Genomic DNA, 16,529 nt, shown 5'->3' on the forward strand with positions numbered 1-16,529 from the left:
ACCAACACTATTCTTTTCCCCCACACTGAAAAGCTGAAGCACTAAGATTCCTGACCAGGAAAACTGCATGATAGAACACTGCTTCAAGAAGTGAGTAGATAACTACAAGTAGCCAGTGCTTTAGCATTGCAAAGCTACTAAAGGATAATATCTGCATGCCCTTTTGTCTGTTCTTCCATAGGTTTCCTCACACAATCCAAACAATAAATCCATCTTCCATGAAGAAAGTACATGAAGAAACAGTACATTAAAGGGAACCCGAGGTGAGAGTGATATGGAGGCTACCATATTTATTTTCTTTTAAGGGGATTGTCACCATAAAAATCAAATTTCAATAGCAACCGGTATGAGTGTATTAAGTGACAAAGATGCTAATCCTGCATTCAAAACTTGCAAAACTTTTTCCGCTGTTATGGTTTAGAGTTAACACATACTTTAGGAGCACTTGCCCTTTAATTGCCATTGCCATTCAGTTGTATGCTGGGGGCTCTTTTTATCTATAATATATTCCTCCTCTTCCCTTTATTTCCCTGCCTAGCTGAAACATGATCCCCTGCTCACTTGTGTTTACAAGCAAGGCTGAGGTGACTCAGCAATTGGAGGAGAAAATAAAAGAAGAAGTTAAGGGAAGAAATGACATCAGTATTTAGCCAAAAGACATGGCCCCCACCAGGAAGAAAATTCTCTTCATTTACTATATAAAACATTCACTAACATCAAAACGTGGACAGTACAATACATGTGTTATGTAAGTAGATCAAGTATTTATCTACTTCTATATGTGTTTTTTTCACATAGTTTTGACATAGTACGGCTGATCCTCCTGCTTTAAGCAATACCAGTTGCCTGGCTTTCCTGCTGATCCTCAGCCTCTAATACTTTTAGCCATAGACCCTGAACAAGCATGCAGCAGATTAGGTGTTTCTGGCATTATTGACAGATCTGACAAGCTGCATGCTTGTTTCTGGTGTGATTCAGACACTACTGCAGCCAAACAGACCAGCAAGGCTGCCAGGCAACTAGTAGTATTTAAAAGAACATAAATATGGCAGCCTCCATATCAATCTCACCTTGGCTTAACTTTTATGTTTATGACTTTCCTAGGGGCAGTCAAGGCAGAAGCTGATAGAGTTCAGTGTTTTTTTCCTAAAACACCAGGAACCATGTTACTGCTGTATGCAGGAATATAATAAACACAAATAACTAAATACTGTAAAACCAAAAACCTGTAATTCAGCATTTCTACTAATGTTTCTAATGGGTGGGAGGTGTACAGACCCTTCTATCACACAATCACGCCTTTCACCTGTCTCAAAAGCTTTACTCAAACAGCTGTGATAACATTTGCTGAAATCCTTACAATGAATATACTTTTGGTCTCTCTAAAAATTAAGATACACATAAAAGAAATCTTGTTATTAAACATAAGTAGAGATAGTCCAGATGGTAATAATTCCTGCATGTATGCAAATTTACTGCAATTAGCATGCAGCTTTGGATTGGGACAATCGGAAGTGAACAGGAAGTGCATTTCATTAGTCCAATGCCAAGCTGCATAGTTTTCTCTAGTTGTAAGATATAAGAAGTGTGACAACCCCCACTTATACTGTGATCTGTCACCAGAATCAGAGGTCAGAGAATGTAGTGTAAACATCTTCACGCTGCTCTGTGCCAGCTCAGAACGATACACTCCATTGCCTTTTATGTAATGTGCTGAGCCTGCACACAACCACAACGCTGTGAGGATGCTTTTACAATGCACCTTCAAAACCGAAGAGATTGGGAATGGTTGAAGGTAAAAGACAGGACTATCAAACCCTTCACCTTGCACAGTTCTTTCATTACGTTTGGCTGACCAACCACTACAGGAAAGATCATTTGTTATCAGAATGAAAGATCTTTTTAACCATGAACCACCATGAAAAGTTTTCGGGCTGAGCACTGGGGAAATATTCATGTGACTATGGCAACGTCAGTGGTGATTAGTGAAATCCTGTCACTGCAATACTGGCACAAAGCTTGTTGGCTCAAACAGTTGAGCCATATAAACTGACTGTATCTAGGGGATAATCTTCAGATGGCAGGTGGACTGTAGGTGCTTGAACAGTGGATTCATGTTTAAAGTCTATGAACAGCTTTTGCCATACAGTCTACCCAGACACGCAGTGATGCCAAGTGATGCACTCAGTGATAGTTCAAGCCTTTTATTGTTTTAATATTGATGATTTTGGCATACAGCTCATGAAAACCCAAATTTCCTATCTCAAAAAATTAGCATATTTCATCCGACCAATAAAAGAAAAAAGTGTTTTTAAAACAAAAAAAGTCAACCTTCAAATAATTATGTTCAGTTATGCACTCAATACTTGGTCGGGAATCCTTTTGCAGAAATGGCTGCTTCAATGCGGCGTGGAATGGAGGCAATCAGCCTGTGGCACTGCTCAGGTGTTATGGAGGCCCAGGTTGCTTCGATAGCCGCCTTAAGCTCATCCAGAGTGTTGGGTCTTGCGTCTCTCAACTTTCTCTTCACAATATCCCACAGATTCTCTATGGGGTTCAGGTCAGGAGAGTTGGCAGGCCAATTGAGCACAGTAATACCATGGTCAGTAAACCATTTACCAGTGGTTTTGGCACTGTGAGCAGGTGCCAGGTCATGCTGAAAAATGAAATCTTCATCTCCATAAAGCTTTTCAGCAGATGGAAGTATGAACCCACTTTTGAACCAGAAACAGCGGCAGAAGCGCCTGACCTGGGCTACAGAGAAGCAGCACTAAACTGTTGCTCAGTGGTCCAAAGTACTTTTTTCGGATGATAGCAACTTTTACATGTCATACGGAAATTATTATTATTATTATTTAGTATTTATATAGCGCCGACATATTACGCAGCGCTGTACAATATATATATATATATATATATATATATATATATATATATATATATATATATATATATATATATATATATATATATATATATATATACACACACACACATATATATATACATATATATATATATATATATATATATATATATATATATATATACATACATACATACATACATATATATATATATATATATATATATACATACATACATACATACATACATATATATATATATATCTTGTCACTAACTGTCCCTCAAAGGAGCTCACAATCTAATCCCTACCATTGCCATATGTCTATATTATGTAGTGTAAGTACTGTAGTCTAGGGCCAATTTTTTAGGGGTAGCCAATTAACTTATCCGTATGTTTTTGGAATGTGGGAGGAAACCGGAGTGCCCGGAGGAAACCCACGCAGACACGGAGAGAACATACAAACTCTTTGCAGATAGTGCCCTGGCTGGGATTCGAACCAGGGACCCAGCGCTGCAAGGCGAGAGAGCTAACCACTACGCCACCGTGCAAGGTGCCAGAGTTTGGAGGAAGACTGGGGAGAGGGGAATGCCAAAATGCCTGATGTCCAGTGTCAAGTACCCACAGTCAGTGATGGTCTGGGGTGCCATGTCAGCTGCTGGTGTTGGTCCACTGTATTTTATCAAGGGCAGGGTCAATGCAGCTAGCTATCAGGAGATTTTGGAGCACTTCATGCTTCCATCTGCTGAAAAGCTTTATGGAGATGAAGATTTCATTTTTCAGCACGACCTGGCACCTGCTCACAGTGCCAAGACCACTCGTAAATGGTTTACTGACCATGGTATTACTGTGCTCAATTGGCCTGCCAACTCTCCTGACCTGAACAACATAGAGAATCTGTGGGATATTGTGAAGAGAAAGTTGAGAGACGTAAGACCCAACACTCTGGATGAGCTTAAGGCCGCTATTGAAGCATCCTGGGCCTCCATAACACCTGAGCAGTGCCACAGGCTGATTGCTTCCATGCCACGCCGCATTGAAGCAGTAATTTCTGCAAAAGGATTCCCAACCAAGTATTGAGTGCATAACTGAACATGATTATTTGAAGGTTGACTTTTTTTTGTTTTAAAAACACTTTTCTTTTATTGGTCGGATGAAATATGCTAATTTTTTGAGATAGGAAATTTGGATTTCATGAGCTGTATGCCAAAATCATCAATATTAAAACAATAAAAGGCTTGAACGACTTGTGTGTATTTGAATCTAAAATATATGAAAGTCTAATGTTTATCAGTACATTACAGAAAATAATGAACTTTATCACAATATGCTAATTTTCTGAGAAGATCATATATATATATATATATATATATATATATATATATATATATATATATATATATATATATATTTATTACAGTTGGGTCCAAAAATATTTGGTCAGATAAAACTTTTCTAATTTTGGGTCTGTACATTACCACAATGACTTCTAAATGAAACAACTCAGATGCAGTGGAAGGGCAGACTTTTAGATTCAATCCAGGGGGGGGTGAACATCGGTTTTCTTAGCCAAATACTACACTTCTTTTGATCTGGGTTTCTTTTCATTGGTCTGTCTGAAGCAAAACTGCAGTTTCCCATGCTTCATGTATGCAGTGCTATAAAAATTAACAAGGACCATTGTTAAAACCTACTACATTCCAGCTGCCACTTTTGGTACAAGCTAGTTAAAGCAGTGTGCTGCTATTAGAAATTCCACCTATTTTAAAGGTAAACTCCAGGAATGCTGTTAATGATCTCTTGGGTAAGTGCAATGCTGGATACACACTTCACGTTCCTGCACTCGATGCACCCGTCGATTCGCGTCGACTCGATTATTTCCGAGCGCATTTCCATGATTGTTAGGTCGATTTACATGTAAAGTATGTCAAATCGGCCTATCGATCCATCAAAACTCGAATCGGACCTATCGGAAATAATCGGGTCGACGAATCGACGGGCGCATCGAGTGCGGAAACGCACCGTGTGTATCCAGCATAATGGTTACGTTGCAAGGGAAATGGTCTCTTGTGAGAAACGGTTTTGGAAGACTGATTCATTTCAAGCTTGTGGTCTCACTTGTAACGGGTGATGTCTTCTGTCACCTATGAGTGACTGTTAGCAACATTTCAAGTGGTAAATGAGCAACATCCAGGGGCGTAGCAATAGGGGTTGCAGAGGTTGCGACCGCATCGGGGCCCTTGCTCCAGAGGGGCCCCGAAGGGCCCTCCCTCAACTACAGTATTATCTTTCTATTGGTCCTGTGCTCACAATAATCACTTGTATAGATACTTTGAATAGTGGTAATCATTAACACACTGTTCCCCATCCCCTTCTTGCACCTCTGACACTGTAGTTGCCATTTGTAGGTTTTGGTGCCCCGTATCAATTGTTATGTATAGAGTGCTTGGGGGGCCCAATTGTAAAACTTGCATCGGGGCCCACAGCTCCTTAGCTACGCCACTGGCAACATCGCTAGTGGCACAATTTATCTGGATAATGTAAAGGTACCCATGCATCCTTAAGCTACATACACATGAGGCACGGATGTCTGCAGTTGCATGGAGACGAGCAACAGTTGAAAATCTCCAGCAACGACAGTTGTATACAAGCGACGATTGTATACACGCGGCAACAACCTGTCTGCAACATAGCGGAAACTGTTGCTCAGCAACTTCTGTCGCAAGTTCAATGAACTGTCGGACTCACAAGAGTTGCTAGAGACTAGCATACACACAACCGCACTGACTTGAGACTAGCGACGGTTCCTGCAACAGCTGTTGCCGGCAATTGGCCAAGTCAATCGCCTGGCGACAGCTCTGATTAGCAACAGTTCCTTGGCGCGCCTCATACACACAGAGGACCTGTCGCCGCAACATGCGCGCGCCATGTGTTTCCAGCAACTGTTGTAGCCCGTGTGTATGGGCCTTAAGAGACAGATCTGTTTCTGATCGAATCTGATCGGAAAGATATCTGTTGCCTGTCCACCATACAACAGAGGCTGATTCCCGATCGATTTGAAATTTCTCGGGAATTGGCCTTGCAACGTTGCATCCACCACCACCACCACCCCGCTGTCCCCCTAATGTAAAATGTACCCCCCACCAATGGAATATGCATTACCTGTCCTTGTCTGCCACTGGCTAAGTCTTAATACACATGCCCCACGCGGTTGCCGGCGTATACATGGGCACTTGTGTAACTCTGGGACACCTGGAGCTTTCTGGGTATTCCTTAGTACTGGTCCAAGCCCTAACCCATAGAGCCATATCAATCCACACCATGCATTGATGAGGACTAATTAGTCCAAAACACAAAACAGGCTGAATGTATGATGGATTGGGCTGGCTCTGTAAAATGTAGTAGTTACAGGCTCATTATACAACAGCGGTTCTGGATGTGCAGCCTTGCTTTCAAGTGCATAAAGAGAGGATTTGCATACTGAGGAATGATGCATCATGGGAAAACACAGTTGCTCACCTACAGCCGAATTATCACAAATACCTTGTTTTAAGGTAAAATTATATTTAGTGTGTGCACAAAAGGAATCTCAGCCATGGTGGCCATTAAAAACCATCTCAGCCAAGGATCTAGCGCATGTATATAGGTCCCCAAAAGGTCACACAAAGATCCGGCATGCCCAACTGACCTACCAGTCCCTACGATGGAGCAAAACAACATGTTTTTGACACACATGCAGATTGCAGCTCCTGTTATATTTGCATTTGTTGCCATAAAATATCTTTGTGCAGAACATCATTACCAAACTAAGAAAGGTGCTGTTTCACACACTGACAATTTTATTACATTAATTTACATATACCTTTACACAAGAGGAACAGACATAACTGCTCAGCAAATTAGTATACAGAGCTTTCCATGACCCATTGTTCATGGTTAAGGCTTGAGCTTTTCCTTAATGGAAATTACAAAGTCAGGAGCCATTCCTATTAAATTGCAATAAGGAACAAAGCACTGAGCATACAGATAAAAGATACATTACAGAATCTTTGACATGAAAATCCCAGAAGGGTTTATTTCTTTACTTTGAAAACTACAGCAGTGCAACTTAACAATAAATAGCGCTCTGACGTTTAGAAAGCTCTGAAACTACAAGCGATGCATAAAGATGTACGCATCCTAAATTATATGTATATACATGCCAAACTAACCTGAGCAAGTAGGCCGCTAGAAAGGAAAAAAAAATGAAAATAGCATGTATGAAAGAAGCCTATGAACTAGCCAGCTCCAGATACAAAGCTTTCATCTGCAGCAGCTCTAATCCTAGCTGTAGCCTAAGCAGTAGTCAGCTGTTCTTCGCCTATGGATCAGAGTATTCCTGCATAGCTGAGCAGAATGGATTTATTATAACATTGTTCTAAAACTGCAGGAGTTCAACATGTCAATAAAGATTACTGATCAAACGGGAGATAGCGGCACCTCTATTGTGAGTGTGCCTAGACAAATAAACTGTCTCTACAATGAGAGTCTTTGTAGCAGCAGTATTACCTGAACTAATCCAGTTGGGTATGACCCCGGGGTATGGGGGTAGTAAGAGAATGGAATTTAATAATGCATATGTATTCCAAAGAAATATGGTTAACAGACAAGAGGTTCTTGAATTACTGTTTGAGTGTCAATTAGCAGCTAATAAGCTGATCTATCTACTAGTGCCCTAGCTCACCCTACCACATTTTCCATTGTTAGTAAAGGTATAGGACTATGGGTCTAATTGTTTTTATATTTTATGCAGCAACTCCAGAGAATGTCCCTTTGGAAGTGCTAGTCACAGTATTTAGATCTATTTGCAAAGTACAGCGCTACAATCAGCATCTGCAAAGCATCAGCATCTGCAAAGAGCCATCACCTGACTATACTCCAGCTCCTCACCGATTGGCTGAGGGTAGTTCAGCATGACAAGAGGCCGAGAAGGGAAATACAACACACTCCTCTGCAGAGGCTGCCGAAATACACCTGTTCTCACGTGTGTTTACAAAGAAATCTAGATATGAAAGTGCATTTTCAAGGAGGAAAAAAAAGAGTAAGTTAGGAAATGACATCAGGATTGACTTCAGACAGAGGCAGTAAAGATGGAAAACGCTGAAACAGCGTTTATTGCTATATAAAATTCACTGAAGTCAAAACGTCAAGCCTGCAAGGAGGGTAGGAGGCGCCCAAGGGTAGTAGGATTGTGGATTTTGTGTGGCAAAAAACAGGTGGTAAGAAAGTCTTGCCTTCAAGATGTCATTCCAACAATACAATATTCTCTAAGAAATTCAAATTTATTGTACACAAAAGACAACACAGGTCAAGTAAAAGTGCCGTTACAGAAGTCAAGCTGCATCAGCCCTGAGTGCCTGCTGTGGTGACACAAAATCCACAAACCTACTTCTATTGGGTGCCTCCAATCCTCCTTGCTGTCTTGACGAGTGATCCCCCTCCGAGGGAAGTCACTTTGACGGCCTCACCTAGAGTGAGATTACACCCCCTTTTTGTTTGGAGCAGTGACCCCCGCAAACTGATCCGCAAGGCTGAGTGGGGACGTTACTTCCCCACATGCTCGTATGAGTGGTTGCTTCTCTGGCAACCTAGCCTTGTGAGTATAATACTGTAACCTTTTTCATCCAATGCAATCTATGACAGTCACTCAGCAGTGCTCAAGTAGTCCACATCAGGATGCTACCATACACTTCTTCCACCTCCAGAGATCCCACATAGGTTCCTTATGTACCTAGGAGTGCAGCTCAGTGCACAAAACAAACAGGGGCTTCTCTCAGTGGAAAAAATTCCAACGACACTTTATTAGGATAAAAGTTTTTTCAGGAATACAAGCAAATGACACTCACATTCCGAGGTTCCTAGTTCAGTAGGGACCCTCCAGGCTAATGCACTTCCCACTCAGTGTGGTACTCAATTTCGTATACTTGCGATCAATGCAGCGTTTGCCCGCTCTTGTCCCGACTAGATACAAACTTCCCACTAATGACGGCGGAAGGCCGAAACTAGTCGGGACGAGAGCGGGCAAACGCTGCATTGATCGCAAGTATACGAAATTGAGCAGTCCACACTTATTACATTTAGAATTCAGCCTTGATGTTGCCATAACTGCCAACCTTTTGAGGCATGGGACAATGTGAACAGTTCTGATTGGCACACAAGGTAAGATGCAAAAGGTATGATGATCTGATAGAAAGTTAATATAATATATGTTTTAATTTATCACAAACACTCTGACCTGAACTCAGAATTTCCACTCTGCTCTAAAAGACACGCAACAGCATAATAACCTTTAAAGAAAAACATTTTTGTGACAGCTGATACAAATCCTGCAATAAATCTGCACTGTTTCTACTTCCAGATTCATGGAAGCAGACATATTAACATCCTGTGCTTTCAAATGAGCTCATCTGCCATGGCAGTCATGTGACATGGGGAGAGATCAAATTACCACTAGTGATTAGACACACGAGGGAGAATTAGACAGGCTAAACTCTGTAAATACATACATGGTGCATTTATCTCTGTTTTCCTTCTGTCCTGTGCAAGAGTTCAGGTCCACTTTAAAAACCTTCTTGGCGGTATGGACGAGCTGAGCTCGTCCACGTACGCCAAGGTGGATTGCTCTGCCCCTGGAGGGTCTTTTCACTTACTTTTTTTTGCAGAACATGTAGCTAGCACTAACATGTTCTGTCCGATCGCCGCCGCTCCACACCGATTCGCCGCTAAAGGGGCTGCCTCCCCCCCAGTTATGTACGCATTACCCAGAACGCCAGGTTAACTGATCGCTAAAACCATTCACATAAAGATTGTTTTCAAATCTGTGAATGCAGCACAGCTCTTTCTACTTCTTTACAGTCTTCTGCCTGAATTTGAAATAAAAAGTCTGGTTTCTTAGCACTGGCAACAAGAGCTGGATACTGTACAGTGTGAGTTTTTGCCTCATATATTCATCAGCCACACAACAAATACAATGCACATATACATACATAAATCAAATGCCTTAACTGCGAAAGTCACCACCAAAGACACTGCAAGGGAGCAGCACACAAAACACCAACAATATAAACCATTGAGAGACTAATGTAATTCTCCAAGACGCCCACAAATGGGGTCTTAGAGGTATCTATTTACATAGAGACTGAAATCAAAGACTGACATGCACAATGTATACATTAAATCAGGGCGGGAGGTCTGTCCATCCAAAACTCTGGAAAATAAATATCTGACTGCTTAAACATTCCATATGTGGGATTTAAATGCCTTCATCAAGCTACTTCTGTAAAACTAGCCTTGCAATCCCAGCCAGTGTTCTAACAGCCAAATCATTTAGCAAATATAGGAGATAGGAAAAGTGGCTTGTGGCATTCAGCAGATCGACCCATAATGCAGGAGACGTATACGAATGTGTACTAGGATTTCCTTATCCAAGCCATCCAGCTGAGTGCAGAGGTAAAATAAATTACTTAATGGTAATATATTTTATGAGGTAGATACATTTATTCAAGCGAGCACAATAAACAGAGTCATTACAGAAAGCGTTTACACACTGTATGCAAGTGTGCAATATAAAACATACATTAAGTTATTTACAATATTTTAAAACATGGCACATTAGCCTTTTTACAAATTCACTAAAATTAAAGAAATCAAAAGAAAATGACTTAAGCTCTTGCTCTTTGTGCACTTGTGTCTGACAACAGAACTGTTCAATTCCAGCACAGATTATGTTTTTTACTCTGAAAATCTCTCCTCTTTACTTAGGGCTTGTTTCCACTGTTGCGAATCGCCTGGATTCCACTGCGGATGAAATCGCATGCGGATGCCTTTCCGCATGCTGTTTTCCACGCGATTTCGCATGGCTAGGAAGCAGGCGAATTTAACCATGTCACTGCCTGTGTAAAGTTCCATAGCCTTACATGCGAAATCGTACGCGAAATCGCAGGGAAAACCGCATGACAAAGCCGCATGCGATTTCCCTATTAAAAGCGCCCGCATTCCTGCCACACGCGAAATCTGACGGCTCTGCCGTGCAGATTTTCCCCGCACACCAAAACGCACCCGCACAAGTGGAAACAATCCCATCCACTTGTATTGTCTATGCGAATCCGCATGCAGTGCCTGCATGCGGATTTGCTATAGTGGAAACGAGCCCTCATCCAGCCACAAGAAAATTGCAGTTCAGACTGACTACTAAATAGCCAACTAATTTGCAGCTTACCTTGACTTACTGCCACATGATCACTCCTTACCCCCCTCTCCTCACGTCTCCCACTGTCCAGCACAGATGCTCAGAAAATGCAATTAATATCGGCTTGCTAACAGAATTTGTGCTATTATTGTTATTAAACACTCCTGTGTTATGCCAGATTCATATCCATGGATCCACTACAGGGCTTTGATTAAGTAATATATTTGCTTCACTGGTTTTAGCTCGGTTTTAAAATATACTGGGATTGTTGAACACATGACTCTTCACTACTCCTACATGTGCATGGACAAACATACACACACTGTTGTCTGGCAGGGATGGAGTCCAATCTCTCAACAGCAACAGTTTAGGGCCAAGTCTATACAGACATGTGGCTAGTTGATACTTCAAGGGGGATTAAGGCAACCTTGTACACAAGACACATGGCTTTAGGACAAGACTTTACTCACTACTTATGAGTGCTGAAGTATAGTGATGAGAAGATAAAGAGTACAGACAAGGTGGTCATACATCTGTAGAGTTGGTGGCTGATAGTCCACCCAATTCGCTAATTATTGAATCAGATAAAAATTGGTGCTGCCAACAGAAAGCCTGATTGAAGATGCAATCAACTTTAGGACGAAATTGGTTGCATATACTGATTGGATATGCTTGAAAATCTCGAGCCGAAAAGCTCGACCAGTGGCATAGCGGTAATGTTGTGCTATAATCGCCCACGCCCCCCCAAATAAAGATGTACCCCCCCAACATAGCAGCGGACACGGGAAAGGTAAAGCATTAATGCTGGGGTGGTTAAATTGATATTTGTGGGAACGCGGCTGGGGACGGTGAGGCGATGTCCCATGGGCGATTCCTGAAAGATTTCATGCGGAGATCAATCGGAAATCGGTCTGCAGTTACTAGAGGCCAATATGGCTTATTTATACTGGGAGCAGAGCTTTAAGGATTAGACAGGCTGCAGGAATCTGCAGCATGCAATCCAGAATCACACAGCGGTGTGCACTGGACTGCAGGCCTATGTGGAAGATAGGCTGCGTTTCCCACCCCTTGGGCCTGCGAGGAAATGCTGCAGATACGTGCTGAATTCGGCACTAAACGGGCCCTTATCCTGAACCCAAGCTCCCCCACTCAATCACTCGACTTCCTCTTACCGTGCCTGTATTATATAACATGTTACATTTCACAGATATTACCAAAGTCATACTCTTAGCACATTCATAAGTCCAGACTGGCAAATGCAAAGATCTTTAAAATTCATAATGAAAGTCTGCATGACTGTTTTGTCTGAATCTATAACAATAGAAGAGGCACCCTGATATACCAAAACACTACTCCAGCTTGATATACAGTTGAAAGCCTAGTCCCAAGCCTAGAAAAATATTAATATGCCCTAAACCTGGCTATAGACACATGGTGGCAGATGTGCAGACACAGTTCTGAGTCTTCCTTCAGACAACTGACAAATACAATCAGGCAACAGAAGAGGTTTGTGCCTTCTATTATAGGATCATTTGCCAAAAAGAGCATATTCCATCTATACCACCCAAGACTAGACAGCTCTGGCCTATGCTGTCAAACACTGTATGTGGAAACAAACACATACTAAAGTTCTGATTACAATCATTCCCATGTGCAAGAAATACAAGCATTACATTTTTGCTCATAGCAGTTAATCTATAGCAGTACTAAAAAGGCAATAGAGAAGTGATATTCTCTTTTAAACAAACAATCTTGAAAGTATCACAAGAAACAAATATTTGTACTAGAATGCCAAGAACAAAGAAGAAAAATGTTGTCTTATGCAATTAACAATCCAATATCTGATGATATTGTATACCACAAAAAAATCAAATACCTATGGAACATGAAGCCATGTGATAGTCCACAGTAATCAATGTAACCCATTAAGCCATAAAAACAAGGCTCCTTACCTCGTTTGGGTCTTGGAAAGCTCTCATGCAAGTGAAAAACAACTTTCTCCACAAAATGCTGAATGTTACTGTGCTCTGGTCCTCTGACAAATACCATCCAATCATGGGTGAATCCCTCAAGGGTTGGTTTCTTCCTTACCTGGGCTCTATGACCCAGTTCCAGCTTTACCTGTACAGCACACTGCAAAGCAAGCAAGAGAACAGCATGAATGTATGAAAAGATCGAACAGTGACGTGACATAACTAGAGCAGAAAAGTCAAATAAGGGATGGTTCACATGAGGCTTGTAGACGTGACTTTTCACCAGCCAACAAAAGTGTCATGCAATAACATAATTTCCCGTCTTGACTACTGCAATGCCCTGCTGTCTGGTCTCCCTATGACCCGAACAGCCCCACTGCAGTCCATCATGAATGCAGCAGCCAGAATTATCCACTCCTCCCATCGCTCCACCATGGCAGATCCCCTCCTTGAATCCCTCCACTGGCTTCCTATCCAGTCCAGAATCAGATTCAAGATACTGTGTCTGACCTACAAATCTGTCCACAAAACCTGGCCAACCTACATTTCCGATCTTACTCAGAGGTACACACCTAGCCGCTCACTCCGCTCTTCCAATGAACTTCGCCTAACCGCCCCCCACATCACCCAGTCCCATGCACGCCTCCAGGACTTCTCAAGAGCTGCTCCAACACTATGGAATTCCCTACCTCCACCCATTAGGGCAGCCCCCTCCAACATCTTCAAGAAAGCCCTCAAAACTCACCTTTTCACTCTGGCCTACTACCCCTCACAAGTGCTCTAAACCCACAGCTGAACTCTGGTCCCCTACCTTTCGTGTCCCTACCTCTCCCTTTAGATTGTAAGCCTTTGGGCAGGGTCCTCCTCCTTTTGTGTCCAACCTGATCATGCACCTCCATTACTGTGCACTCATGCTATGCATCTGAGTGAACCTAACTTGCCTAATCTCCATGCTCCATCCAGTGACTGACTAAGCATTACCTTGTACTCATACTGTGCTGCATGATCTGATCTTTCTTGTATTCAGGTATTGTCATTTTGCTGTATGTCACCCCTAAATATTGTATGTATCCCTATTTATTGTCCAGCGCTGAGTAATATGTTGGCGCTTTATAAATACAATAAATAATAAAAAATAATAATGCAATAAGGGATCTACCACCATTCCATTCAAATGAACGGAAGCTTCTTTTAAACAATGGTGATAGCAGTCGGCATCATTCATGTAAATATTGCTCTAGATCCCATTGTATCGTCTTTAACAGAAAAGTGTTAAGCATCAGCTAAACAAGACATTACCAGCCGCCCATCTGAGCCAGCCCTAAAAGTATTAAAAAAAAAAAAACACACACCAAGGAAAAAAGAAAAAAAGGAACACACAAAGATAAGATGCTTAATATTCTCCTAGTTTCTTGTGTTCCTAACCTAGGAACATTTCCTGGTCTGTAAAACCAGACAGCTGCCCAACAAAAGGAATTTACATTGTCCCCGAGGTGGAGTTGGCAGAGCAACTGTGGCTAATGTTCTTTCATGATGAGAGATGTCTGCTAACATCTACAGAAACCAACATCATTCTCCTACTCCTCTCCTGATCAACAGTAATGGATAATGACCACTTAATGTCTCAAGTATGTTACATACTGCTGAAAGAAAACAACTGATTTCAGGCAAATTTAATCATTTTAAAGCTTTACTCAAAAACTGATCAATAACTTCCAACTCATTTTAAGGATCTGATAATTCTAAAATGAGATAGCAAAGAGAATGTTGCTATTATTGAGGATATACCCGCTGTTTTGTACTGCAGTGAGCAGTGATTTTAAGCTGTTCATTAATTTGCATTCCTTAAAAATGTAACCTCAAAGTGATCTAACAAACAAACTCTGGCCTCTATTGTCTTTCCTGTTGAGATCACAAAGCAATTTATTGAACATACCAGGCCTGTGGTTGATGTCCAAGGTAGCCCATTACATCATCACCCACGTGAGCTATATAGGGAGGAGCTAAAAAGGGTGACCATGGCAAACACCTATATCTATCCATTCCCATTAACTCTGTTGCCAGAACTGCAGCTGAACATCATAAGGGTCTAATCTTCCGGGCTAGTTCTTTCACACTATGACTTCTCTCTGCAAACAGTGCAGGGCGATGAGGTACATGTGACTTTAACAAATAATGTGTTTTCAAAGGGTGTTGGTCAAATGCTTTATTAGACTGGGCAGAGGGGGGGGGGGGGGGGGGGGCGATGACTAGAAAGATGACACTGCTGGCCACAAAGAGTGAGGCTACGTTTCCATTAGGGCGCAGCATCAGTTTCTGAATCGGACATGGCACCCGTGCCAATGTGAGATTGCACACGGATCTAATAGCCATGCCATGGAATTTTTTTAAAATGTCTAGATTTAAAAGTAAACATTGCCACAATGTGTAGTACTGCTGAGAATGCCTCCTATAGGTCTTTGCCAATCACAGGATGATTGGCAATATCAGATCATCTACAGTATTCTCTTCAGAGATTTTTTTCCAGCCGGGTGGCATGAAATAGTAGTTGGGTGGTGCGAGATGAGAGAATGCAGGGTGCAGGGCTGGCGCTTCTCTGCACAACTCTGCTTACAGCATAGGAGGAGGTGAGGCGATGGCAGCCGGGTGCTCACCAAAACTAGCCGGGTGGAGCACCCGGCCAAAAGAGCCTGGGGAGAACACTGATCTAATTGACCAATGAGAGGGCAGAGAAATATACCATGCCTCATGGTAAACAAAGCTGTAATTTGCAGTGGTTATACCACAATTAACTAAAAGGCCAGCCTAATGTCCTTCTACACTGTGCAAGTTACAGTGCAATAGCATTGCAATGTTGCCGAAAAGTGGCATCACGTGTTACACTTGTGGTATGACCATACAGTGAAGCATACAGTACAATGAAAACATGCTTTGCTGCCAAAGTAAATGTAAACATCGTCTGGTAAACGCACAGCATTCTGTGCGTTACACTGACAAGATCAGGTGTGAACATACCATAGAAATATAATTGCTTCATGTTGGGATGCAATGTTATTGTTCATTGTAGATGCAACGGATTCAGTGTGAAAGGACCTGGTTCACACTACCAGCGCTTTTTCAAACCCTGTGATTTGAAAAACACCTGCTAATGTAAGGCTATGTGCGTTTTGTTTTTTTTAAATCTCATGGCTCAAGCGAACACATACACCCCATTTCATTAGCAAGAGCTTTTCAAATCATTGCTGCTTTTAAAAGCACTGCTGGTGTGAACCGGTCCTTATAGTTTTAGACATAGACCCTGAACAAGCATGCCCATTAGATGTTCCTGACTGAAATGTGACTGGATTAGCCACATGCTTATTTCAGGTGTGTGATTCAGATATTATTGCAGTCAATAAGATCAGCAGGACAGGGAAGGCAACTGGTACTGATTAAAAGGGAAGAAATATATCAGCCACCATAT

At 41.8% G+C, this 16,529-nt stretch overlaps 1 protein-coding gene across 8 annotated transcripts in view; it reads right to left on the reverse strand.

Annotated features, from left to right (window-relative positions):
- The window catches only part of MLLT3 (MLLT3 super elongation complex subunit), a 371,915-nt gene that overhangs the window by 296,842 nt on the left and 58,544 nt on the right, over positions 1 to 16,529 (reverse strand). For 7 of the 8 annotated variants that reach the window (XM_068234412.1, XM_068234411.1, XM_068234409.1 and 4 more), the window contains one exon: positions 13,046 to 13,226. The exons of the other annotated variant lie outside the window; for it this stretch is intronic. In XM_068234412.1, coding sequence (XP_068090513.1) covers positions 13,046 to 13,142 — 97 coding nt within the window. In that variant the 5' untranslated portion in view covers positions 13,143 to 13,226. The remainder of the gene's footprint in view (positions 1 to 13,045; positions 13,227 to 16,529) is intronic. 8 annotated transcript variants of the gene reach the window in all.

Source organism: Hyperolius riggenbachi, chromosome 1, assembly GCF_040937935.1.
Source record: "Hyperolius riggenbachi isolate aHypRig1 chromosome 1, aHypRig1.pri, whole genome shotgun sequence".
In the NCBI taxonomy this organism is placed as follows: domain Eukaryota; kingdom Metazoa; phylum Chordata; class Amphibia; order Anura; family Hyperoliidae; genus Hyperolius; species Hyperolius riggenbachi.